This window comes from Amblyomma americanum, chromosome 2, assembly GCF_052857255.1.
Source record: "Amblyomma americanum isolate KBUSLIRL-KWMA chromosome 2, ASM5285725v1, whole genome shotgun sequence".
NCBI lineage: Eukaryota > Metazoa > Arthropoda > Arachnida > Ixodida > Ixodidae > Amblyomma > Amblyomma americanum.
Window position 1 is genome coordinate 18,286,568 of NC_135498.1, and position 26,621 is coordinate 18,313,188.

General features: G+C 44.3%; 1 protein-coding gene across 3 annotated transcripts in view; it reads left to right on the top strand.

The window, feature by feature from the left end:
- LOC144120711 (uncharacterized) overlaps positions 1–23,804 on the top strand; it is a 36,941-nt gene extending 13,137 nt beyond the window's left edge. Inside the window, exons 8-13 of one of the 3 annotated variants that reach the window (XM_077653364.1) lie at positions 1,580–1,820; positions 4,962–5,452; positions 7,390–7,486; positions 13,316–17,021; positions 17,495–18,185; positions 18,245–20,429. In XM_077653364.1, the coding sequence (XP_077509490.1) occupies positions 1,580–1,820; positions 4,962–5,452; positions 7,390–7,413 (756 nt within the window). In that variant the 3' untranslated portion in view covers positions 7,414–7,486; positions 13,316–17,021; positions 17,495–18,185; positions 18,245–20,429. Of the gene's footprint in view, positions 1–1,579; positions 1,821–4,961; positions 5,453–7,389; positions 7,487–13,315; positions 17,022–17,494; positions 18,186–18,244 lie in introns of those variants that run through there. The other 2 variants (XM_077653365.1, XM_077653366.1) reach the window with 2 other exon arrangements.
- Positions 23,805–26,621: the final 2,817 nt, after the last annotated feature.

Genomic DNA, 26,621 nt, shown 5'->3' on the forward strand with positions numbered 1-26,621 from the left:
TATTCACATACAGGATTGCCCGGAATAAAAAAAATTGACCCCGATTTACCTGTTTAAGCTAAATGAAACTTAAGTGCACTAGCAAATTTGCCCTTGTTTAGCTTTATTTATCTTAGTATAGCTTTTTATAAACTTCTTTTTATAAATGTTCTTGCAGTTGTTCCTTGGCTTTACTCTTGCAATAAGCCGCCTGATCTGCTTTTTGTGGTTCGAGTCGCCGTTCCCTCAGTTTGGCGGTTCCTGACGCCACTTGTACATGCTCCCAGAGTGCATATTCTTCTGGTGACTTCGGCATTCGCCTCTTCACGTTTCACGCTATTCATCTGCTTCAGCACGCTAGGGCATTAAAAGGAAAGGGGGACTTTCCTCCTATACTTTGCCACCTGCAACCCGCAGTCAAAGTGATGAACGATTTACTGAGCTTAGTTGCTAGGTTATACTGCCTTCGCCGCTGTGCTTCAGCTTGCCATCTCACTGTATCCTCTGGATGGGTTGACTCATGTTGGCGCTCTCTTTTTTTTTTTTTGCGTTGCTCCTCGGCTACCCATGCATGTCGTTCGGCTTTGGAGTCTGTCTTAGGGCCAGCTTCTTCCATGACTTACTGTTTGCTTCACCGCACTTCCCTCTGGTGACTTCATCCTTCACCTCCGTCTTCTTCTTCTACATCTTTTAGTGCGCTAGCACTTATAGTGGCCATTCATCACATTTAGCCATTGTGTGTTTGTCTGAAGCCTGTTTTGTGGCAGGCTGCTCACCTGCCCACCATGTCAGGTGGCAGCTCAATTAATCGTGCGAGGCTGCTCAGGAAGTCCCGCCGATGGCAGGACCTGCCATACAAGGGCAGTGGCGCATCGCTTGCCTACTGCACCACTGCGCCAGGAGTGGCAGGGAGGCTCCCAGGGATTTATGAATGTACAGAATGACCAATTCAGCATATATGGACATTAACCCATTATTACTATCCGAAATATTGCCATCCTTGAACACTTAATCTGAGCACCTAACCCAAAGCGAAAAACCCTAATTCGCACTTGGCCTAACTACGCAAACCGACCATCATTTTTTTTTTTCATCTTTTGCCCTCCTCCCATTGGCTGCAGCTGGCGTGATGCTTATTCGAGCTTATCCAAGTTACTCCGAGGCTTCATCCGCAGACTACTACTTTTCCAGTAACGAGGCACCTAGTACTAATGCACTAAAAAAGTAATTACCAAATTTAGGAGCAGGCAGTCACTTCCTGCTCTTGGACCTGTATGGCTGGCTCTAGCCACAACTTTAGCAGGGCAGCTAATTTTAGTCAGACGTGCAAAAAAAGCATTGGAACTACGCTGAGAATGAAAACTGCAGGACATAGTTCCTGCACATAGATTGTTTCATAATGTATAACTATCTAACAAATTTTCCTTCTTCTTCAGTGCAGTTCAGTAAAAAACAATACAGCTGGTGTTCTTCGAAGTGGATGTGGGGGATGAGCGAAGACAAAAAATAAAGCGAGAGAAAGAAAAAAAGATGTTTTTTTTTGTTTCTTCGTTCTGCTGAGGTGTCCTCATTACTGATTTCCTGGCTGCACATCTTCTAGCATGAGGTGGCCTACCTGAAAGAAAAGCTGAAGAAGACTGAAAAAGAGCAAGGGCGGCGTCAGCGGCGGCAGCAGCGAGATTCAGGGTCTTCCTCCTCTTCATCGGGGGTCTGCTGTCGACATCCCGTCACCATTGGTGTCGAGACCTGCCCAGTCTCCAGGGCCTCCAGGGCCACCCAGACAGACGCACCCTCAGGGCTGACTCGTGCTGATATTGAAACTCACCTCAGTGAAGGAGGCGGTCAGTGCAGTTCTGTTACTGATAGTACATAGCACTTACAAATGTGGTTTGTGAAGCATGTCAGTTTACATGCGTGGGCTGACTGTTGTGTTATTGCCGGATGAAGTAAAGTGGGCCTGCACTGAGTCAGTTTTGCTGGTTGGCCTATCATGTAAGATGCACACCGTTAAAACCATGCGTGTATATCTATTCCTCACATCATACCAAAAATACTCTTTTTGAGTGTATTTATCAAAGCAAGGTCAAAGTGCCAACAGGCAGAGATGCAGATGGCATTCAGGAAAACAACTTACTACGAAAGCTAACCCTATTGGTAAAACAGCCTAAAATTTCTTTAGCCGTACTACTGCATTGGCAGATGTTGGAGCATTTTTGAATGTAGATATTTATTTATTGTATGTGCCTGATTGCTTGTGTGCAGTTTTAATATCTTCAGAAACTTATGAAATTATTGTTACTTACTAATTTTATTTGTGCAGCAACCTACCAACCAATTTTTTTTAACATTTCTGTAGAGGTGTGGGAATAGTACTTTTTCTAAACAGAATTGAATACGAATAGTCTAGCTTAGTACCAAATCGAATCGAATACAAATTGAATAGTGATAGCGCTGGGTTGAATACAAAGCAAATATTCGTATCGTTATTCGCTGCTTGTGCTAATATTCGTGCAAAGGAAATATTTTTGCGACGCAGTGAAACTCAAGTGGCAGAGCTGTAACTTATGGAGTTAAACATGTAGCTACCGAAAGACGCAACAAAGATCTCCATTAGGGGGCATGCAACATGAATTCAGAATATTACCTCTGCAATCATCATGTTGTACACATAGCAAAATTAGTAAATTATGTATTGCTACCTACGATGATGGCAAACTACTAACTATACATAGTCCCAAATTTCAGTTCATGGGAAAGACGAAAGTTATTAGCCATGGCCTTCAATACTGAGCACGAAGGCACAGTTTACTGAACTTGACTAAACCAGTGCTGGAGGCCGTATGTGAGCATCGTGAACACCACCACATGAATGGACCACGTCGCGGCACTGAACATGCAGACCAAGTACGAAAACATGCTCTGCAGTGTTGTAGTGTGCCTTGTTTTTGAAACGGCCGTAGAAAAAAACTACGCATACCGTATTTGAACTTTGTGCCTATTATGCGAAAACTATTCAGAAACTTGAGTTCTTGTTTGATTCACTATCTGAAAATTTTGAATATTCGCACCCCTCCATTTTTGCTGTGAAGGAACCGCTAGTAATGAAATACTGGAAGTTCATGACGTTTCTCTCATGTTTTTGTTGCTTGGGCATTAAAAGGTTTAAACAGTAAAGTAAAAATTTTTGTTTGAATATATTAATGCCTACATCATCCAACAGCAAACCGCTGTGTCAGAGTGACTCTTGATTCTTGACAGCCAAGAGCTCGTTAATTCAACCCCTGTAATTCGAAATTAGGATAGTTCGAACTGCAGGCTCGGTTCCAGCTAACGCTCATGTAAGTCTATGGCTTTGGGCAGTCACTAATTCGGATGCTACAGGTCTTGCACCGGTTAATTCGAATGGGCTTCCGAAACGAGGCCGTGCCCAGGTATGAATGGTGCGGCAAGAGATTGTCAAATAGCCCTACTCACAACGTGAGTTCCATGCAGCAGAGTTATCCACGCACCTCTGACGTGCTCGCATTGGCAGGTATGACGATGAACGCATGTCCCCGGTTCCGAGAACAGTCCTACCATTCAGTTTTGGTTTTGCTTTTCCGAGCTTCGGGGCAGCACGAAGCGATGGAGGCTCAACCAACCAGCATTAGCCAGTCAACCTAACCCAGTTGAGCACTGTTTTGGATGCTAATTGGCGTGTTGCTGGTGCTTTCTCCGCTCTCCAGTTTTTCTTCTTGCCGCTTGAGCACTATTGAGTATTTCCTTTGCTTCTGTCAGCATGGTTTCAGGCTTCCTTTGTTCCAGAACTGCCTGCTTGTCATGTGCCTTTTGTTGTTGGTGCTGTAAATCTCCTCACATGCTCATAACACTCCTCACACACCTCACATGCATCATAAAGGGTGCTGTTTATTGGTGGGTGTGATGCTGTAGCAGTGAAGCTCCATCAAGTAACACAATGAACAATACCGGGGAGGCCGTTACGATTTTGGAGCAGTTGTGTTCAATTTTCCCGACAGTATGCGCGCAAAAAAACAGTGATAGCGGTTTGAAAAGTAGTCATTCTCATGCTGTTCTCATCTCAAAATCTGGCAACCATTCCCCCATCTTCTCAACATAAATTTACCGTGATGTAAGCAGTTTTGACAGATTTTTCGGAGTCATTGGATAATTCGAACATTTTTTCCTGTACATTGAAGTTCAAATTAATGAGCTTTTACTGCATATCCGCCTGAACCGCTCAGTTGTTTTTACTCAGGTTCTGCCCAGAGGTGGCATTTCCGGGTGGTTTTTGTTGTGCCAATGTTACTTTTTCATTTAAACTTGCTTTGTTCAACATAGTAATCCAAAGTGATCTTTTGCCGCAACACTGCAAGATGAAAAGTAAAATTTTTACATCATAATGGGCTAAGTGCTATTTGTTGCTGGAAGACAAAATGCTCACCTCCATTCTGTTTCTTCTTGTGTGAACTGTAGTGCGAGGGGTTGGGGTTACACACTTAGCGATGATGGGGCCATAACCCATTGCTGCGTAAAACTGTAGGGTGTAGGCTGTAGACTTTTCCAATAACTGTTCCTTGGGCATTGCAGTATTGCTTGCTCGACTAGTGTTGTGTGCTCTTGGTGCTGGGAAGCTGTCGTGCCATCTCTTTCAAACGATTTGCAACAGTCTAGAGGGGCGGTGTTCCAACACCTGTGCGTGCACGATGGAAAGGTCAGGTCTATACCTAGGCATTGGCAGCACTATATACTTGTTTTTATGTGCAGTAGCTTATTTTGAACTCTTTCTGGGCTCTTTGGGGTGGATCATGTGGTGCTCAGTTCATTATAGTGGAAATGGGGTTAACCTGGGTGGCTCTATACTGCTCCTAGCCTTAATATCATGGTATTGTAATGAAATCAATCCTGTCAATCCTTTTGTTTACAAGCACTGGTGCAAACATCTTGATAGGAACACACTGTTCTCTTTTGTTCACTTCCTGCAGGCCTGGAAGCCTTTGCGTCAAGCCTGTCCTGGGGCTTGCTATTGGATGCACTCTCTGTCCGCCACGATGAAAAGCCTGAGCAGCTGACCTTGCATGAGCCTCCAAGGGGGCCTCCTCCTCTACCCCCAGAGTTGCCGAGACAGCCAGTTCGAGCGCACAGTGGTTTGACTCGGACCACAAGTCACACAGAGGGGGGCAGCCCTGCCACTAGGGTTCCTCGCCTCCCTAGTCACACGGCACTCCTGGCTGGCTCGGATCGCTTCAGCGGAGCCGAGCACGGGGAAAGCCCCGAAAGTGGCTATGGATCTGGCTGCAGGTCAGCCAGTTCTTTGGGCAGCTCGGCAGCTGGCCGCCCCCTAAGCAGCCGTTCGGCGAGTGTGTTCTTGTTTCCCGACACTGGTGAGCAGCCCACCCTTGAGATGAGCACACTGGATGAGGCCTTGGAAGCGGAGCCCCCGGGGCAGGTGGTGCACCTGGAGGATCTTGACAGTGTAAGGGTGCCTTCTGGGATTTTTATTTGATGTTACTGCTTCATTTTTAAAAGCAACCAGTATTTGCAGGGTCCATTGAATCCACTTTATTATTAAGCTTCTGGTTTAAATGTAGTGAGGTGGTCATGAACGTAAAGTTTTCTGCATTATTCATGAGAGAGGTTGCACTGTCTGTTGGCAGCGTGGACAACTTGGTTGCACACACACAGTTTTGTTAAGCATGATGTGATCTCGTCAGCAATAATTATGTGCAGATTTCATTCAAATTTCACATTCTAGAGGTCCACGCAAAAGTGATACATATATTTTTTTTCACCACAGTTGAGTCAGCGGCTCATTATCTGGACTAATGGAAGAAGTAACCACTTATTGGTGCTTAGGAAAGTGCCAGTGGAGTGTAGTTGCATAGTGAGGCATGTGATATTAGGACCTAAAGGTGTTTGCAAATGCAGAAAAGGATTTAAAGTGATGACTCTTTACTGGTACAGACTGTCTTTTTATAACATTCACTGTGCCGGTATCCACACTGTTTCATGGATGCAATACATGTAAGTTCTCTGAGCATCAACATGATGTGTGCTCCGTTTGTACACTAATGAAACTATGGCATTCGTCTGCTGTTTATTGCTTTCTGTTAACACATACGCAGTGAAGGCATGCCCAAAATGTCCTTCTTGTTAGCTGCATGCAGAACCATTGTCTCAGTTTTATTTGCCTTTGTAACTGAACCACTGTGCTTCCTGCCCTTCAATTTTGATAGTACTAGTTTCATGAAATCACTCAAAACCTTTCTACACTGCAGTGTTTATGTTAAAGTAATATTTTAAATTTTACATTGGCGCTTACATCAGTTTTAATTAACTTGCTTCTAGAAATGTGCAGAATGCCATCTGAACACATTTCATTTCATTTCATTTTTTTTGCTTCCCTAAGGGCCCAAACGCATTACATAAAAAAGGGGGACATATTGGTTTCCATTCTGCGAATCGCGACATGAGCATGCATAACAAAAAGTAGCAGGAACTGAAAAAGAACCCCCCAAAAAAGGCATGATAAAGCAAGTAATCATATCAGTGGTCCACACAGGATACATCTTGGATATTACAGAAAGAAGGATAACAAAACTTGGTGGATAACAAAATGCATGAAAGCGGTGAATGCTATATAGGATGAAGAGAGAGGTGCCGTAGTGGAGGGCTCTCTCTTCCTTTCTTCTTTCACTCCCTCCTTTACCCTTCCCTTACGGCGCAGCGCGGTTCAGGTGTCCAAGGATATATGAGACAGATACTGCGCCATTTCCTTTCCTTCCAAAACCAATTATTATTATTATTATTATATAGAATGAGTTTTTATTTTCTCACGGAATGCTTTATGATCTGTACATGAAGTGACGTCTTCAGCCAACGAATTCCAAAGTGCTGTTGCGCTGGCAAAAATTTGTTGTAAACGGACATGCGACCACTTATGCGGGCTATTGTACAGGTTATCGTGGTTGAGGGGGAAGTGTGATCTTAATGGGGAGGTTAGCAAAAAGTCTCATGATGTGGTATTCTGCTTGAACATAAAGTAGGCATAAGCGCGAAATGATATGGTGTGATTCAAGGGTTGAGAGACTGAGGGACTGTTTTAGGGTGCTGACACTGGTGTCTCCTGAGTAGTAAAAGGTGATGAACCGAGCTGCGCGATTTTGGATTGATTCCAATTTTATGGATAGGTACGATTGCCATGGGTGCTAGATGGAAGATGCATACTTTAATTCTGGGGCCACAAATGATTCGTACGCTAGCGGCTTAATGTCAAGTTTTATGCTTATATGAGCAGACATGTAGCATAAGTCTATGATTCTGTCTTCTGTTCAGTGGCTTTATCACATTTTGTTTGCTTGGCAATTAGAAATCTCTTTTTCTTCATGATTTCTGTTGTGCAACCTGCTTCAGGACAACCCGATGACATCGCTTTGAGGCTGTGCCTGCTGTGTAGGTGTGGAATGAGGAGCTTCCTCATGAAGATTGATGCCCAATCCCTGCTGTGACGGTTGGTGTCATGACCTTGCTTGTTTGCTAGAGCCTTCTCAATATCATTAAACTCTAGTTTACTGGATATAAATAGCTTCACTTCTCTGTTAATGAATTTAGGAGACTCTTTTCCTGTGTCTAGTGCAGTTTCAAACTCATATATCGAGAAGAAAAATGGGGTTTTATGATGGCCTTGTGTGATGCAGTAAATACAGTCGAACCCAGATATATCGAATTCTAAGGGGATTGGAAAATAGTTCGATATAGCGAAATTCGATATACAGATAGAGGCTTAAACCGCACTCGAGATCATGACAAATTGTGGCTTACCAATCGCAAGAGTCATGAACCATGAAGTCCGGGCACGCAACGTGAAAGCACTCATTTCACGTAAAAAAAAAATTGCTAATTTTCGACTGCTTTTTGCTGTGAGTAATGAAGTTCAAAACGCTAGTCTCGATCGTCTCGAGACTGTCCAGGTGCGACATCTTGGTACTTTCCATTTCGCCGCAACAATGCTGAATGAGGCTGAAGGCTGATGACAGTCCAAAGGCTCTCTGCGGGCGCATCTCTTCTGGAACACAGTTCTCCTCGTCGTTGCTGGAATCTCCTTCTTGGGTGCCAGCTGTTGCAGCCACAGTGTCCTCATCTGCGAGGTCAGCTGCAGCCTGAACTTCGCTGTCAGCGTTGATGAAGTCCTCAATGGTAAATTCCAACAGGACGATGCTGGGAAAAGGGGACAAGTCGCGAAAGGCGTCCTCCAAGCATTTATCGTCGTCATCCAAAGCTTCAGGACATTCATCTCCAGCCATTTCAAGCCCTGCCTTGCCGAAACAGTTGGCTATCTTGTCCTGTTTTACGTCGTTCCAAGTGCCGGAAATCATCTTGATTGCGCTAAGCAGGTCAATCTTGAGATCAGTTCCCATGCAGAGGTTTATGAGGAGCCTCTGAACACGTCGCCTTCTGTAGCCTACCTTGAAAACCTTTATGATACCCTGGTCCATGGGCTGCAGTATCACTGTGGTGTTCGGCGGGAGAAACTTCAGTTTAGTGTTCTGCAGCTTGCAAGTCGTTTGATGGGCCGAGCAGTTGTCTAACAGAAGGTATACTCGGTGGCTCGACCTGCCCAAGTCGGCGTCCCAACCCTGCAGCCATTCAACAAAAAGCTGGTGTGTCATCCAGGCCTTTCTATTACAGCCGTAGCAGACGGGAAGCTGCTTGCAATTCTTGAAGTAGTGCGGTGATGTACTTTTTCCGATAACAAATGGACGCAGCTTGTACGAGCCATTCATGTTTTCCGCAAGCAGAACCGTCACACGCACTTTGCTCATTTTCCCGCCGTGACGTGAGCTCCTACGGGGATCGAGCGTCTTATTTGGCAGCGTTTGCCAAAAGAGACCGGTCTCGTCTGCATTGAAGACTTCTGCAGGCGAAAGCTTTCCAGCGATCTTCTCTGAAAGCCACTGCTGCGTCTCCTGGCTGCTGGCAGCCCCACTTTCACTCACAATGCCGTGGCAGTTTTTAAACCATTGCAGCCACCCAGTGCCACCGCAAATGTTCTCTTCGCCAAGAGCCGTGGCAAATCATTTGGCCTTCTCCATTTACATGGGGCCACCCACAGGGATGTTTCTCACTTGGACATGCATGCAGCGCCTTCTATACAGCGCATTCTCAACTTTGTCGATAACAACAGGGCGCACATGACATGCTCCCGAGCGACTTTGCTCACCTGCTTTGAGTGTGATGTCCTGCTTGTTTTTTAACAGCGTACTTGGAGTGCTTCCGCGGAATGCCAAATGCGTGTGCCACGGACGAATTCTTTTTGCCATTCTTGACGTGCCAGATCACCTTAAGTTTCGTTGCGAAGTCCAGACTCTTTCTATTTTTTACGTCTGTAGGTGCCATAGCTTATTAGATGACAAAGTCACCCACGCTACAATCGGTACGTTGAAACAAAGACACCCACAGGAAAGATGCGACAGCCCCACACTGGCTGATGGAGTCGACTGGCGTCGGTCGAGTCGAGGAGTCAGTGGAGTCAGCGAAGCAGTGACAAAGGCACAAAGGAAATGAAAGAGAGAGAGGGGAGAAAACTCAGCTGAAATGCGCTGTTGGTGCTAGTTGTGCCAGTCGTGGGGTGCCGCAGGTGCAACCACTGCCTGGCTCTTTCCAGTTCTCTCGTCTCCCTCACCAGTGAAGAGGTGCTGCTCTAACTCACAACTGATTTTCTCTCTTTCCCGAGGAGGCATGGCTTGCAAACGTCGCCGCTCGCCTCCTTGCTACGCGTTGTGCGACCGGAGATGCGAGTGTCTTTGCGGAAAGCACACCTTCCAGGGGCCTGGCGTGGAGTTCGAAATATTGAATGGTCGGCAAAACTGGAGTTCGATATACTACGCAGCTGTCTTATAGTTTTACGTGGTATTTTCAAGGGGGTATTCTTTGCGTTCGATAAAGCCAATAATTCGAAATATGCGGGTTCGATATATCCGGGTTCGACTCTAAAGCCTTGCATAGCAGAAGTGCACGTGGATCTTTCATTGTGACTTCTGGTTTAGAAAATGCAGAGAAGGTTACATCGATACAGGTTTAGAGAATAACGATGCTCTCATTAAATGTTTTTTGCGACTAGCCCTTAGGGGAGCACCTTTCTGACTTGTTAACAGAAAGCTCCCACTAACATTTGTTGGCTATGTCCCAATTGATGTTGCATGCTCCATACCACAATATTGCTGTCTAGACTGACATAGGCCGCAACTCACATATGTCTTTAGCAGTGAGCCCAAACAGAAAGCCTCTTTAAGTTGAACTGGGTGTGTTGCCTCAAAGGAGCACTAAAGAGGAATCTGAACTCTTCTTTTTACCGCGGGAACTCTATCTACATGTTGATACTAGTGAGTCGCACTGACCAAAAATTAAGATGAAATGACGTTTGGGCTCCCACACGGGAGCCTTGTTCACAATGAGGCAAAACGTTGCGGTGGTGCCTGTTTTATGCGGCGTATATGCGATCCCAGGCATCTCGCGTAGATTGGTGGCAAATTCCCGTCATTTCTATTGATAGTATGCGCTGTTGTTTGGATGATCAGCGACTCAAGATAGAGCCGTGATTTCATGTCTTTTTCTTTGGCGACCACACGTGCCTCTGCCCAGTTGATGTTGTGGCTGGCAGATACTGAATGCTCGGCAAGCGCATTTTGTTCTGCGCGCCGGTTCTTCACGTCATTCTTATGTTCACGTAATCTGCGTGCACACTCTCCTGTTTCGCCTATGTATACTGATGGGCAGTCGGCACTTGGAACCTGATAAACAATGCCAGGGAATCTTTCTTTCTTAAGCCCGTCCTTGACATTGACAAGTTGGCTTCTCAGTTTTTGAGATGGCACATGAGCAGTGTGCACACCATATGAACGTAAGATACGCGCAAGTGCATCACTGATGCCTGGGACGTATGGGAGAGCCGTTCGCTTTTCTGTGCTTTCGGCTGGCTGCATCCTAGGGCGGTCAAGTTTTCGCTGCATGTAGTCGATGATGTGCACTGGGTAACCACAGGTCGAGGTTGAACTTGAGGTGCCCCTTGACAGCTCGGATTGCTGCATTCAAGGGGCACCTCAAGTTCAACCTCGCCTGCAAAGCCCGAAGCTTAATTCCTCGTTCATTGACGCTGCACCGACCGGTTTCCACAAAGTTCGGACTGTCTGTTGTCTCAAAGGCGGAGCGACAGCTTCTACAAGCCAGGATTCTTGAGTGTAAGGACACAATCAGGAAACTGGAAACTGTTTATTCATAGAAACCTATAAAACAAAATAAAAGCGAAAGCGAAGCCGCCACTGGACTGGCTGAACAGCATTCCACGCGTTGGTTGACTCCGCCTACCTACTGCGTTGAGTTCAAAAAAAGGCGGGAGCTGAGACGGTCAATCCTAATTAATTAGAGCAATCGACCGCACAGGACAATAATTCAAAGTTTTTTAGCATGCCCGGAACGTGTAAATAGAGTTCCTGCGGTAAAAATACGAGCTCATATTCCTCTTTAGTGCACCTTTAACAGTTAAGGAGGCAGTAATGATGTTCATTTTCTAGGACGTCCAAAATTTCCCGAATTTCTTGCACCCATTTGTTTTGAGTTGCGCTTGCTAGGAGAGGACTTTTGACGAAGGCAGGCTGTTTGTGTGGATACTTGTCTTTCAATTCCCACTGTGTGCTTGATAGTATTTACTATTGGTGCTTGTAACTTGTCTTTACTGCCTACATGTATGGGCGCAATTTACGGAATGTCTTTCAAATTTGACATGCAAGTCTGCTGACTGTTTTACTGTTATTATAGACATTTGGCAATTAGTACTAGTGTAGTAAATGTATGGTTTCTTGAGATGAGACTGTAAATGTCTAAAAGGTGTCTCGCAGATGTCTTGGTTTGTCTCAGCTCTTTGCTGCAGTTTGTGTCAAGTGCAGTTGTTGGAACTGACACAAATGAGAGTGCAGGATCTGTGAGATTTTATTTATGCTTGACAATCTAGCTCAAAGAGTCTCTTGGCCAAATGTCTAGCATGATTTCATTTCCCTGTTATAATTTACAGTTTTTGAATCTCTACAATGAAGCTGGAATTTGTGTGCCTGTATGAATCATGCATATATTCTTCTGACTACTTTCGCTTAGTTTTCAAATCTTGTAACTGTGAATCAACTAACTCAGGAGCTCCATTGCTGTGGATGCCATTGCAGGGCGTTTTCTACAGTTACAGTCGAACCCCGCTGCAACGAAATTCACGAGGTGCGCGAAATATTTCGTTGCAGCGGAAATTTCGTTGTGGCAAAATCAGCCCAAAAACACTGTCAGGTTGGACAACATAGTCCCAAAACATCATTTATTTCCAAAGAAGTCGGTCAGCTTCTTCTGCTTCTTTTCTTTTGCCACGAGTGCTGTGGCGTGACTTTCACACCCGGTGAGCAGTTGCATTGTGACGTCGTCATCGTGAGCACCAATAAATTTGCAGAGCACATCAAATGCTTCCATCACTTTTAGTGCAGATAGTGGTGCTAAATCCTCTGCGTCGCTGTCGTCGTCCGATGATGCGTCGCTGTGGTGAACGCCCTCAATTATGGCTTCATCACTCAGCTCTTCGGAAGAAAGGAACTTCCGCTTCCTAGACAAAGTCGCTATGCTCGTGTCGATTCCAGCGCACAAGCACAAGTGAAAAAAACGAGGGCAAACGGGGTGCTGCTGTTTTCAGGCTGTTGCGTCCTTTGGCGACGGATTGGTTCCAGCTCTGGCTTGGAAAAAAACGGGAGCTTGCACCCGTGCCTTGTCGCAAGGCAGCCAGCCCGATTGTCATCACCACCAAGCAATGGCGGTCTTCATATGCATTTGAATGAGTGGATCAATTGGTTCCAGCAAAAGTTTAGTGAAACAAAGCAGTGTGGACCTACGGAAGTACACAGATGGGCGGCGATATGCTTGTTTTATTGTAAGATCAATTTTTAAACCCAGCTTCGCATAGCAAAAATTGTGTTGAAGCGGAAATGTGCCCCAAAAATGGTTCGTTGTGATGAGAAATTTGTTCCATTACTTTCTACATCAAGCTGACGGGGGTTTGGAAATATTTCGTTGAAGCGACGTTCGTTGTAGCGGGGTTCGACTGTACAGGTTTGAAATTGTCTTTTGCAATATCACAGCTCAGCTGATGAGCTGTACGTTCCTTAGCCTGTCGGGCATGTTGTGTAACGAAGTAATTAATGGATAAATACTAATAACAGATGAAAACTGTGGGTAGCTTAGATAAGCAATGTTTTCTGAGTTGTCTTTTGTTCATTTAATTCCAAGCATTGCATTTTTTTGACCCATTTTCCAGGCAGGAACCCTTTATTGCCCCCACCATGTTGTCCCGTCCTGCAAGTCGGTGGAGACGACCTTACCGTGAATACCTCACCCAGCAACTAACAATTTTCATAACTTTTCTGGCCACTATGAGCAAGTTTGCAGAGTTTTGTGCAGCACTGATTCAGACAGTAGCTGTTTTCTTCTGATTTTATTGCTGTTACTTCCAACATTGGTCATTAATTTCCTCCAGAATTTTAATTAGATTACAGCATTTAAAAGATAAGTTGTTGTTACTGAAACCTTTTATTCTATTTGCAGTCATATTTAATTTGGTGTCAGTTTTGTACCTTTGAACTTTGAAACAGATTGATACAACTATTCACTATTTATAATTTTGAATCTTAATTTCATATAATAGTTTCCTGTCTCGATTTTAAACATGTTTGTCACTTGTGTGCACACATGTGAGGCGTTGCAGCAAGCAGCTTTTAACCTTGTTTCAGGTTTGGGTTGAGCATGAAAGCATTCTGCTCTGGCGAGAGTCTTCAGTAAAAAAGCAATTCCAATGGCTCGGACCAGACTAGACTGGTGCTTGTGGTTTCATGCAGTTTGGAGGTGGGGGGAGGGAAAAGAATTAGGCATATGTGGATAGTGTTTTGGTTTTAAGCCATCAGTGATTTTCCTTGAATAATTGTCTAAGCGTGTACTTAGACTCCCGTTAAGACAAACTCGGAAGAGATGAATTCTTGGATAAGGTGAGCAATGCAAGGCCGTTTGGTTGGTTTTCCTTACTACTTAATGTAAAAAAAAATCTGCTTAATGTGAAGAGTTTAGTTTGTGCTTCGGTTATGACGAACTTTTGGAACTTTTGTCGTGACAGTGAACCACGGCAACCCTGCGCAACAGCACGCATGGTTTGTCTGCTCGGCTTTGTCGAGAAAAGAAAAGTGAAGAGGGGTGAGTGAAGGTATGTTTATTTAGAGGGGGTAACTCTTGACCTGATGTAAAATGTTTCTAAGTATGAAAGTTAACTCCCACAAGATGGCTTTTGCGCTCCTTCGCGCAAAACTGCGGAGAAGCCAACTTGCAGGAGTGCGCTATCTTGGGGGAAAGCTTTCTTACCGGTGCAGAAAAGGCAGGGCACTGCCACGCCTGTGTTGGCGCTCAGATATGACATAGTCAGTTGGTAACAGATATACTGGGCACCATCGAAGCACTCGGAGCCAGATGGAAAGCAGAAATAAAAAAAAGCACGAATAGCAGCCGCTGTGGTATACAGTGAGAAAAAGAGATGCAGAAAAAAAAAGAAAAGATGAATGCAATTTTCAAGCAGGGCAATATGAGCCTGTTTCAAGCTTTCATTCTTCACCTCACATCATGCAGGGCAAAATAAATGTTCTATTTGCAATTGTTTCTCACTGCAAGGCCATATTTATTATCTTCATGTAACATATATTTGGACACATCTAGCATGCTCACATTTTTCAGGAGGGGGGGAGGGGGGTCCTTTGTTGAAACGAACTGATAGATAAGATGAACAAATTTTCTGGTCCCTTCAAGTTTAGCTTAACGGGAGTCTACTGTGACTTTTCTGGCACCACAAAAGAGACTGAAGGACAGTAGGCATTTTCAAAACTATGTATCTTCCTAACACACAAAACCATTGCATATTGCACTGAGGCTTTATTGAAAACTCACATTCAGAATTTTGAAAGAGCACCTCATGTGCTTACCTGCTTGGTAATAAGTAATAAGTTATAATGCATAAAAGTACCGCCTGCCTTCTAATAAATAATAAGAGATAAAGTACAAAAACGGCAGCATAACAACGGTACCATTAAATACAGCCAGTAGTTGAAACCACAGGAGTAACTGCATGATGCAGTAGGAAGTGCACTGAAACCAATAATGGAAAAAAAAAAAGGACATGCTCCACTTCCAGGCAACATTTCCTATCTACTGCCCAGCACACTGCAATCTAAATGTTGTCTTATGAGAACACGAACTGTTCTACATGCCGAGTGAGCAGGCTCTCTCTTATGGAGCACACAATGGTTCCCACTGCTCAAAACAGCCTTTCATTGGTAGCCTGCGCTGTTGGGATTGAAACATCATCATCATTATCATGAGCCTGACCGCACCCTCTGCAGGGCAAAGGCCTCTCCCATTTCTAATTAACCCTGTCCTTAGGCAGCTGTGCCCACCGTATGCTCACAAACTCCTTAATCTCATCCGCCCACCTAACTTTCTACCGCTCCCTGCTACGCTTGCCTTCTCTTGGAATCCACTCCGTTACCCTTAAGGACCAGCGGTTATCTTGCCTTCGCATTACATGCCCTGCCCAAGCCCATTTCTTCCTCTTGATTTCGACTAGGATGTCATTAACCCGCGTTTGTTCCCTCACCCACTGAGCCCGCTTCCGGCCTCTTAACTTTACACCTATCATTTTTCTTTCCATAGCTCGCTGCGTTGTCCATAACTTAAGCTGAACTCTTTTCGTTAGCCTCCACGTTTCTGCCCCGTAGATGAGTACCGGCAAGATACAGCTGTTGTACACTTTTCTCTTGGGGGATATTGGTAAACTGCCTTTCATGATCTGAGAGAACCTGCCATATGCACTCCACCCCATTCTTATTCTTCTAGTTATTTCCCTCTCATGATCCAGATCAGCACACTACCTGTTCTAAGTAGACATATTCCTTTACCACTTCCAGTGCCTGGCTACCAATTGTGAACTGCTGTTCTCTTGCTAGACTGTTGAACGTTACTTTGGTTTTCTGCGTGTTAGTTTTTAGACCCACCGTTCTGCTCTGCCTGTCCAACTCATTGATCATGCTTTGCAATTCATCTCCTGATTGGCTCAGCAAGGCAACCGCAGAGTATTTAGGTATCTTCCATTAACTGTTCCCAATTCAGGCCTCGGAATACCTCCTGTAAGCAGGTGGTGAATAGCAGTGGTGTTATCGATGGGTAGAGGTGGCTTCCCTCGGTGCTCCACCATGCCAAAGGTGGTGTGGAAAAAGGTTTTTGAAGTACTCCGTGACTTCATTCTTCACTGATGGCCTGCTTGGTGGCTCTGATCGAAACTAAATTTGTTAAAAGTGCACTGCACAGAGTCACCTGAATTCGGAGGTCTTGCAGATGCAAAGGCTCCACTTGGTGCTTTAGCATGATTGGCTAGCACTGTCTCTTCTTTTGCCTTCACAAGATCAAGTGCCCATTTTTTTTCCGCTTCGGCAGTGTAGCGTGCCTCTTTGTACCAAGGGTTAACCAACATCGCCAGTGCTAAAAGCCGAGACATTTTAATGTCAAGAAATTTAGACCTGGTGCTTTTTAATAGGCTGGACGCAATTGATGGCGCATCATAATCATCCAAATGCTGGTCAAGAATGATCCTTGTGTATTCAAGCAGTGGGATAACTTTTGAAGGGTTGGTTAGCTGTCCCCGGAGTGTGGTCATGGCCTGGTCAAGTGGCCGCAGGGCCTTTACTACTGATGCTGGTAGCTTCCACTCTTGTGTGGTGAGAGTTTCAGCCATGACACATTCGGAGAGTTCCACAGTAATAAGGGCACAAAATCTTAGAATCCTGGTCATCATGGTGTATTTGCTGTTCCAATGTGTCAGTACGTCCTGCACTTCTTCAAGACAGTCCAAAAGCATGTTTTGCTGAATTTTAGAAAGGCATGCTGAGTCCTAGGCAATTCACTTGTACCGACCTACTGTTTCCCTCAATTTTGCACAATGCTGCATAAGCCCCACCGCATCTTTTTTAACACCATTGATGCACAACTGCAGCATGTGGCCGAAGCACTGCATACCTTGCCACGATGACCGCGCTACCGCGGAAACAGTTTCTCCCATTGTCAGTGACAACAAATGTCGGCGCTGTTCCTTCGGCTGGAAGTTCCCACTCCTCTGTTATGGTTCCGATGCACTCCACGAGGTTCTTGGCAATGTGACTGTCCGGCAATTCGATGTAGTCCAGTATATATACATGTTGCACAAACGCCTCATTCATCACATGGCTAGTGAAACTTCCTTAGCTATCATTTGCTGTCAATGTCCAACTATCCGTTCTGATCGAGAAGGACTCCACTCCACTTGTGAACACCTTTGTAAGCTTCCTTCTCACCTTTTTTTTTTTTTGATGCATAGAAGTCGGAAACGATGACACTAAAAAAATCGTTTGTGATGCCACTGCGTAATCAGGCATGGCGATCTTCATCATGTCAAGAACGCCAGGCTCCTCAACAATACTGTGCAGGTGCATACAGCGTGCAATGAATCAGCCGATCATCTTCGTCATCTGTTGCACATTTGGCGCCGTTGCCTTTATTTTTGGCTTGAAACTTTCAGCTACAGACGGTTGCTGATCGCTCGGTTGGCTCACGTTTTTCTAGGTGGCTGCACTTTCACGTGCTTTATGGTTGTCTTGGTAAACCTTAAAGAAGTCAGGCTGCCTTTTCAGGGTTATTTGTAATGTTGTCATCCCTATTGGTGTCTTCAAAATTTCTTAGCATTTCAAGCAGCGAGACTAATTGCTGGGGAACTTTCATGGAGTAGTCCCATATCGAATTGCTTGTCATGGATGCACTGGCTGTGGCGCCAAGGGTCAAACCAGTGGTCGAATGTCGAACACTGAGCTAGAGAATCACGTGATGCACCGACTCACCACTTCTCTTTCGCTAGTTTCGAAAAGCATAGTTGGCGATTCATTGCTTTTTGGCTTGTATTGCATCTTTTTTCGGTTGCGTTGATGTTGCGTCGACGGGACTGCTTCCACGAAAGAACGGAAGTTGGGATAGCACATAGGTTGACCGTAGCTGCAGATAGGCATTAATCAGTATTACGCTTGAAAGCTCTAGTGTTCTGCATTGATTTTCTTTGCACTGGTAGAGAAGTGGAAGAAAGGAGGTGCAAACAAGGATGACTTTGAGTTTACTTTTCCCTGAGGTGCAGCTGTTGTCGTTGGTTTGTAAACTGTATCCTCAAGCTTATAAGCATGATGCTGAACCACAACATCATTGTGTTGTTGTGGCAGGTATGTATCTCTCTTTCTAGTCATTTAACTTATGCGGTGATATTTTTCATAGAAAGTATTACATTGAAACTTTATTTGTTCCTTCGCATTATCTTATGATGAGCTGTTTTTTTTTTTTGGCAGCCTGACCTATTTCTGTTGATGTTCACTCATCTCGAATGCTAGTTTAATGTATTAAATACTGCAACGTGTGGTGTCTTGAGCACTCTTTTTAGATGGTTACTCATATTCATATCATTCAGGACTTGGACCCATGTTGCAAGGAAAATATTGGTATAATCTGATTTGGTCCTGAAAGTAATTATAATTTAATTCATAGCTTAGTTTGACGTGCTGCATACGGCATGAGTGAAACTTGTTAGCAAACACTGCACCTGGACTTTCAGGGAGCAGGATGCAACTTTGCCTCGCACTGATATAAAATGCTAGTTAGAAGCAAGTCTGAGTTAATTGAATCACATCATGTTTACTTTTTTTTGTGTGGAATATTTCTTCTTCGTTTTTCGTTCTCTTTGCTTTCTTTAGGAACTTTGAGAAAAATGAAAACACTGCTAAGTGATTTTGATGGTGATTCAAGTGACTCTGCAACCTTGGCCATGAGTGACCCCACCTGCTTCATGTGCTGTTGAACAGTACAGTTTTTTGATTGCTCTGTTTTGTTAAGCACCACTATTTGTGGCGCATTTGTTATGATGACCACAAGCCCACGTGAGTGCTTTGTCCTCGCACCACTTTTTACCCGCTGCAATGTCCACATACCATCCATTTGCTAGAAGTTACTGGCCTAATTTATGCAGCTTTACATGGCTTTGATGAAAGCATGTAGGGGTATTATTGTTTTCAGAAGTGCAAGTCGGTTCATCTCCTTCTTTGTTGTAGAGTTAAGGAAATGCTTTTCAGTGTCTTGTGGTGTTGTTGGCATCAGTAGTTGTGTAAAGATAAACTTGTGGACTAACGCCTAGAAATCACTGATCGTATGTCTGCATTTAGTGAAAAGTCATTAATTTTATGATTACCACAGACGGAATGCATCAACAGTTATATGGTATGGGGAAAGAATAGAATTCCGAAACTGGTAGTTGGTACCAGCACGCCGTCTGAAGGTGAAGCAATTGCTTAAGAAGCATCCGATGCTGCTTTAAATGTGCCATTAAAGTTAAATATGCATAACGGGTAAAAGTTAAATATGCATAACGGGTAATGCATGCACAGTTGGTAACTCGGTTTGCCTATTAATTCTTCGTTCAGTACATCTTGCACATTGATAGAAAAATTGCTCAGCTCTTCAACAGACCAGCGTTCTTCGTGAACTGTTTTGCATGAAACTTTGCTACGGAACTCCACCAAAGCACTTTGCTTTGAATAAAGGGAAAAATGGGTAAAAATAGTTAAAAACTCATCAATAATTAATACAGCTTGACAGTTCATGAGCAGGTAAGAGGTGCTTCTAATTGCACTTTACGACTGTGAACAATGTTTTCTTGAGGATGACTGTTCATTAGCACTGCAGAGAGTTTTTTATTTTACGTGTTTGTGTGGGTAGAACTGTGGTTTACTCCATGGAATGCTGATTATGTGCATTTTGGCTATTGTATGATTCCTCAAAGATTGCATAAGGTGCCTTGCTGGCACTAGTTGCAAGATCAGAAGCTTGCACAGTCTTTTATGAATTTTCACTGACCTTTCTCGCATATGGATTTTGGTGCATACATTATGCCAGTCTACTTTTGCTGCTGTATTGGCTCCAAAGTTTCACAGCAGCCATTAATTTTGCCCGACCAAACAAAGTGCGACTTTTTAGATTTTTGTGTCGATGTATTGACTGTATCTTTGAGCTGCAGTTTCCTATGCCTCTTGTGCCATCATTACCGTCCTTGACCAGTTCCGACAGGTGGAACCACCAGCAGCATTGCAAAGAAGGTTGCTGGTCGGTTCGACTCGCCATCCTACTCGTTATAACGGGCTTAACATGAAACCTGTGCAGTTATTTCCTCACCTACCTCTTTCCCTAAGAGCTGAACTTGCTGTGGAGCCCCCTGAATGGAAGGAGGTTCCAGCTATCCACTGCAAACTATTAAACTTTCAGGAAGCAGCACCAGCATGAAAAAAAAAAACAAAAAACGAATGAATGGCCATTCAAATAGTTGATGGTTCCACTTCACCGGAGGTCAGCTGCTGATAAATATCCATTCGGTGTGTAGTGTTCAGGTTTTAGATATCTGGTGGTATTGTGGTGTCCCCATTTGACCGGAAGCCTCTTGAGTGCTGCACTTTTGCAGCTCCCACCTGCACTTTCTCAGCCTCCCTGATGCACGTGACTTTCAGCTCTCTGTCTTTGTCGTCGTCAAGCAGTTTGTGAAATAATACACCATGGGCCTTGGCATATGCGTCGCACCGAAGTCGCATTGAGGCCAGTTAAAGTAAACATGGTAATGTTTTTGTTTTCTTTTCTCATGTCCTGGAGAGTACAAAGCATAGTTGACAGTGCTGTTGTAGTTGCAATAGTAGTGCTATGCTTTTCTAGCTCAAAATTGTGGTACTAGGTTCGTTGGACCTTTTGCTTGAATGTTTCATTAAGAGTTAAAAGTTCTCCAAGGTGGACAGGTTTATACTCGGTGCCAAACATTTCAGATGATAATTTTTTCAGACCGTCTTCGGCACTAATACATACACAATGTCTAGCATAACAAAGGCAACTAATCCCAGATTTTTGGTGCATTCTGTAATAATGATGTGAATAGAGTACCATCAGTAGCTGTAGTGAGCAGTTAGGATGATCAGTGGGGGAAATTGGGAGGATTAGTTGGTGCTGAACTCTTTAGCTATGGAAAGAAAGAGGCTGGAACACATCCAGGCAATTTTTTTTTATTTTCACAAAAGACAAGGGTGAGAATGCATTAAACTATTCAGAGTGCTATAAATGCTGTTCATGACATTGCGCACTTTGTACTATTATTGTGTACTCACTGCTAGCATCATGCACTAACACCGTGTTGGGCTCAATGTTTGTTCACATTGTCTCTAACATTCTGACATTGTGCACTTTGACCCTGCAGTAATGTTAATTTCTATCGTGAATTAGAGTGTGCATTGCCAAATGGCTCTGTGCACCTCCAAGAATTCACTCTTGGTCTTTCACCTCTGTGGAAATTTTCTGCATGTAAACACTTAAAGCATGTTGTCTTGGCAATAATGCTTCTCTAAAAGAAGCCTCCTGTCCAATGACATCAACCAATTTTCATGATGTTGTGGATATTCTGTGGTTAATTCCTTATCACAATAGTTGCTGCTGTGGCTAAGTGGTTATGATGCTCGGCTGCTGACCTTAAAGACTCAGGTTCGATCCCGGCCACACCGCAGCGGTGGCCTAGTGGTCTCAACATCTGCCTCGCATGCAGTAGGTGCAGGGTTTGATCCCCAGTGCCGCTGCATACCCACCGATGATACAATAGGTACAAGCTTTCCTCTGGTCTGGTGCTCGGCTTATGTTAGGTGAAATGCTTAGTACCGGTCTTTGACCCCACTTTGAGCAGATACCATGTGGCATGGTGCTTTTTGGCCATAGATGCCCTTGTGCAGTAAAAGTCCATCATCATCGTCGATCCTGGACACGGCAGTCGCATTTCTATGGAGGCGAAATGGTAGAGGCCTGTGTACTGTGCGATGTCATTGCACGTTGAAGAACCCCGGGTGGTTCAAATTATCCGGAGCCCTCCACTACGGCGTCCCTCATAGCCTGAGTCACTTTGGGACGTTGAACCCCATAAACCATAAACCAAACCTTGTCACAATAGTGTGACGGGATTAAACATAGATCACTGTAGGGTGACAAGGCATTAACCACGGAGTAACAACAAGGTGCGGAAAATCAGTCAGTGCCATTGGCTGGAGGGCCTCCTTTGAGAGGGGCACTTGCAGCTTCATTCTTGAGTTGCATTTGACTATAGTACTGACATCTTGTGAGCTGGGCCAGTTGGTACATGACTGCAGAAGGGTATATCGGTGCAAAAACACAAGCATAGAGAGAAAGAATGGACAGAACGAGTTCTGTACTTTGCAGTTATTTGGTTAATTTTACCATTAGGCATCTGTTTTTTGGTATTGTACTACAGTCTGACAGAAAAGATTTACCACTCAGTAGGACTTTGGAAGTTCTGTACCGACCAGAAAATTAATCAGTAAACAGCCAGTATACTGTTATTCATGCCAGGCTACTGCTGATGGTACTCTGTCTCATTTTTGTGCAGTGCCCTTAGGTATTTTAGTTCTTGCAATGTGGTGCCGTGGTTTCCCTGTTTTCAGTCTTAAAGGTAAATAGTGTTTATTATTTTAAAGCAGCAAGTTGAAAAGTATTTTTGATCACAGAACTATATAGCCATAAACTTAGAATCACAGCCCTCTTGGGCATCCCTAATCTTGCGTCATCATGCTAGCAGTAGGACAAGGGGTCACTGTTGTGGCAGCTGACTGTTTATCACACACAAGCATTTTAAAGATTGCATTTTCAAGGTTGGTATAGCATTTTTTTCCTAATAACTTGGTTTAACAGAGTTGCCATGAGATTGTCATGGCCATGTTCAATACACATCCATGATCTTTCTGCTCATTGAGCAAAGTTTGACTATTGTGGGCGCCAGAGTGCATTTTTTTACCCTCTCATCAGGGCGCAGATGATCTGTGGTAATAAGCATCATCTTTAAACGGGTGGCAAATCTTACAGTATCAAAGTGTAGCAGTGAGATCTTTCACAAGTACTGACAAGAGCTATACGTGGGCAATGCTTGACGCCTGTGAACAGGTGTATCCTCAACGAGATGCTTGTCTGAGCTCGTTTGAGGTGTGTAGAGTCTTGTGGGTTGGCCGAGCAGGGCTGCTCTTTTATGCAGACAAAAGGCAGACAAAAGCTGTTTCAATATGCTGCTGATGTCTCTTTGTGAAACAGCATTTAGTTTTGGCATGTGCTGTCTTTCACTTGTAATTTGTGAGAAGATTGTGATATCAGTCAAAGGGCTTAGTGTGTGTCTTGCATTATCAGGATAACATCCTGTAGAAAGCCACTTCTTGCTGGAGCACATGTGCATTTGTCTTGTGCATCATTTTATGAAAAAGTACTGACCTTGCAGCATTTCTTTTGTCCTTTGTCAGGTAACAGCATGTAAGTAAGAAACTATTTTCTGTGACCATAGTTGGTAAACACCTATAGCTGTTTTGTGACGTCGTCTATAGGAATGAAAGTGGTTTTAGACAGATGCTATGTTGATACTCAGCAGCGTTGGTACTTTGTCGATGTGTAAATTACTTTGTGCACCTTTCCTTCTGTACTTGTGTCGATTTGCTGTGCTGATAGTTTTGCTGTGACATCCTGCCATCCCTGTGGTAAGCAATCAGTTTTTTGTGCTCTTTTCTTCAAGACTGTTTGCAGTTACATACCCAGATATCGACTAAAGTCATCAGATTTGGAAGTTTTGCTTGACAGGCTGTGAATGCAGTAACGCTTGCATTTGTTGTACTTTTGGTGGTAAAGAAGAGAGGGCGAAAAAGATGCTGTCTCGGCATTTGCATGGCATTGACCCGAGTTTTAGGCAGAAATTTGAACTTGTGAAGCTTGATAAGGAGCCTCTGCACTAAGATTTAATTTTGCAAGTGTGGTAATGCCTTAATGCCATATTATTAATGAATTTATCTTCTTGATAAAACCCAGGCATTCTTTTATCTGCATGGTACAGAAGTACCTATTGTAAATGTTTGTAGGTGCTAGTGAAATGCAGTTAGGTTCATTTATATTCATAACGCTTTAGAGACGTACACTCCCAAGATGCCACTTTTTGGCATGAGACAGAGTGCAGCTCCTATTTAGGAAAGCTCCAAGTGAAAACGCTTGTTAGAATTAGAATGCTTGAGTCATGTTACAACTGCATGACTCAAGCATGGCCATGATACTCTTACATCACCAGAGCATGACCTGAAAGCACTCCCAGGTGTTCAAACTTGTGCTTGTATGGGCTGGTGTATTTTTGTTCATGTAGATCAGGTAACAAGTTTAATTGTTTGTCTTCTCAAAATCGTTTTTGTAGGCCAGGTTGCAGATTAGGTGCTGGTATGGCTAGGGTTTAAGAGTGAAAATGATCACATACAGTTTAGTTAGAAAAGCGCACATGTTAGTGGCCAGGATTAGGTGTAGACTGCACGGAAACGTGTGTGCAGATGTAAGGTAGGATTTTCAGTGGCCCGTTCGCCTATGATGGAGAGTATAGCATGTACTAGCATGCATTCTCTGCGTTGTAGGCAAATCGTTGACGATAGAAAGGAAAGCTTGAGTATTATGTCTTGTGTTCTTTACTTTTTTCCAGCTTCTTGAAATGCAAGATGATGACCTGCATGCTTGCCCTTTTGCACGTTGGGTACACGTGATATTGTCTTCCTGTACAAGTTTGTGCACTAGCAGTTCCTTGATATGACGTGCAATTTGTTCCCAAGCAGTTGTCAATCCCTCAGGATATTCTTTTGAATATCACTGCCCAACAATTTCAGCCGCAAAGATTGTTGACGTAATGAGTGATGTTGCTTTGATGGAAGTGCATTCTAGTCTGTTGCGTCAGTTAACTAAATCTCGTGTGATGCACTTAGCACTTTGATATAAAAGCATATTTATAAAGCAAATATTTTTTGACGCAACCAGCAGGTTCCCTGCTGCAACCACATGGAACGTCCACTGAGTCATCTTTATATTTGTGGTGGATGCGAATAAAACTTTCTCCTGGCATCAGGGTGTGACTTTGTTTGATTCCAAAGCAGTGCTTGCATTGTAACTGCATACGGCACAGTCGTTATCCATGTCAGATACAACTATGCAAGGTCAATTTGTGCTGTGAATATGTATCTAAAGATTATGGTGAACTGTCCAATTATCTAGAGGTGCTGCCAACCAGCGTGATAGAAAAAAGTGATAGTGGTTAAACGTAGTTAAACTGAGTACACGTGTGAAAGCAGGGGACACTTAAGCTCTGCCTTAAGGGCTTTAGTGGGTTACTGCCTATATGTGCAGAATTTGTCACTCTAATTAACACTCATAGATCGCAGAGAGTCCTCGTAGCACCACCAGTGCAGTGGCGCAGCGGTTAAGGGATGTGTTGCTGGACTGGCAGATGGCTGTTTCTATCACAGCCACCGGTAGGGATTAAGCGACACATGTTGCTCTTGCCGAGCAACCTGTCTCAACCAGTCATGACTTTAACTGTCACCTGCCATGGTGGTCACTTTGCTCACAATCTGGTGACCAGGTTGTGATGACACCACTAGGTCTCAAGACAAGAAGCACGAGACATTCTTGCTCGAGGTTAATACGTCTGGAATAGTGCTTTCGCTCTAACATTTCGGGGGAATAGTATGTTGGCACGCAGATGTGGCATTGAAGCCCACAAGTGAAATGAATACCGACTTTTATAGGATCAGTCATCTGCGCACACTAATGTCAGGACTGTGTTCAGCTTGCATCTGACTCCACTTCTACCGCTGCCCGAAAAACTGGAAAGGTCACTAAAGCTCTGCCCCAAGGACATCACGTGGTAACGTTAATGGGTTAATGCTTATATATGTGGAATTTGTCATCCTCTACATTCTAGATTCCTGCAAGTCCTCATACCACTTCCTGGCGCAGTAGTTAAGCGATGCACCACTGCGCTCCGACGGCAGGCGCTGCCATCGGTTGCCCGGGCTGCGGCAACCGCCAATGGGGTGCCTGACTAGGCATCCCCACCTAGTGGTTGTAAGGGCGTGACCCTTCAGGTCACGGACCCCAACACCTCTCTTTATAATTAATAAATGTTTTTACCACCACCACCACCATCGGTGGGCTTTGCCAGATCCCGGTTGCTCTTCCTGAGCAACCCTCGCGACCTAGTTTAGCACTTGGTAAACCTAGTGATGCAAGCAAAAGCACTATTAAAGGCCAACTCCGGCAATATTTTGATGCTCACGGGTCACTGCAGCAAATCCATTGGAGTGCCTTGGTCTTTGCTGGCAGTGACTAAGGTGACTGAGCGACCAAGTGGCGACGAGCAGATATTAAGCCCTCGCCTAGTCACGTGGTATCGCAGTGGCAAGGCTTCAGGTGAGCACAGCTGAAGCGCCTCTCCAAAGCGGGTCACGTGCTATGACGTCACTAGCCACACACCTGCTCCGCCGGCTCAAGTTCAACCGTGCACCAAACTTGACCTTTGGAGTTGTAGTGCGAAGAGTAGAGCTTTCGATCTAAAATGCAGGCTTCAGGCAAACACACTAAATGCTATCAAACTA